Here is a 1,006-nt window from a genome sequence, read left to right as displayed (position 1 = left end):
GCCCTTCAGGTGCCGCCACAACAAGCGCCCGGTTATTGGGAGGCTGAAACATACCAAACCCACATCCCCCAAATGCCACGCGCCAGGCAATGTCAAAATCCGACGCCGTCACCGGCAGGCACCATAGAAGGAAAAAGCCGTCGCCGTCATCGCCAGCCCGATACCGCCGATCAGGGCGGCCGGCCAGCGATCGGCCAGTTTGCCGATCAGGTAAGATGTGATCCCAACAGATAACGCCCAGGGCGTAATCAAAAAACCCGTGACGGTCGGCGCACGGTGGAAGACCGTTTCCAGAGTAAACGGAAGGCCAATGATGTAAAGGTTGGTGGCCACGTAAGCGAGACCACTCACGCAGAATGCCAGGAATATATCCGGTATCGGAAGCAGATCCGTCGGAACGACACGTGTGCGGGCGTTCTTCTCCAGTCGAATGAGCGACACGCCGCAAATAAAACCCAAAAGCGTGAGCAAGCCGGCGCCCGCCCGACCGCCATGCACAAGTGAGTCAATCCCGATCACCGTTAAAGTCGTTGCCGCGATGCTGAGCACGATTGCTTTCAGGTTCAGTGGACGCTCAGACAGGGGCGTCGGGGGAAGAGTGAAACAGCCAAGAACAAGTGCAAGCAGACCGACCGGCAGATTGACCCAGAAAATCCATTGCCACGAAGCAAATTCAAGAACCAGTGATCCGATGGACGGCCCTGAAGCGACGCCTAGTCCAATCACAAGCCCATTTAAGGCGATGCCTTTACCGATCGTGTTGTGCGGATAGATAAAACGGATAAGGGCAAGATTGACACTCATAATGCATGAGCCACCCACACCCTGCAATGCTCTGGCGAGGCTCATTTCCAGCAATGACCGGGAAAGGGCGCAGAAGACAGATGCAACGAGAAAAAGAGCAATCCCGATGCAGCACATCCGCGCGTAACCGATCCGCGCGCCAATCGCCGATAACGGAATAGCAACGCAAGAGCAGCCAGCTGATAGGCATTGATCACCCAGA

At 56.1% G+C, this 1,006-nt stretch overlaps 1 protein-coding gene across 1 annotated transcript; it reads right to left on the bottom strand.

Moving 5' to 3' along the window:
* Nucleotides 1–108: 108 nt before the first annotated feature.
* Nucleotides 109–804, bottom strand: LOC100899347 (uncharacterized transporter YebQ-like). Its single transcript, XM_003738614.1, has one exon. It carries the CDS (start codon nt 802–804, stop codon nt 109–111), a length of 696 nt encoding a protein of 231 aa, XP_003738662.1.
* Between the last annotated feature and the right edge of the window lie 202 nt (nt 805–1,006).

This window comes from Galendromus occidentalis, unplaced genomic scaffold (assembly GCF_000255335.2).
Source record: "Galendromus occidentalis unplaced genomic scaffold, Mocc_1.1 scf7180000076169, whole genome shotgun sequence".
In the NCBI taxonomy this organism is placed as follows: Eukaryota; Metazoa; Arthropoda; class Arachnida; order Mesostigmata; family Phytoseiidae; genus Galendromus; species Galendromus occidentalis.
The sequence above is the reverse complement of the archived record's forward strand: the minus strand, read 5'-3'. Positions and strand labels throughout refer to the sequence as shown.

What these genes read in the sequence shown, in the direction of transcription:
- LOC100899347 (XM_003738614.1), bottom strand. Translation starts at nt 804, where the DNA reads ATGAGTGTCAATCTTGCCCTTATCCGTTTTATCTATCCGCACAACACG.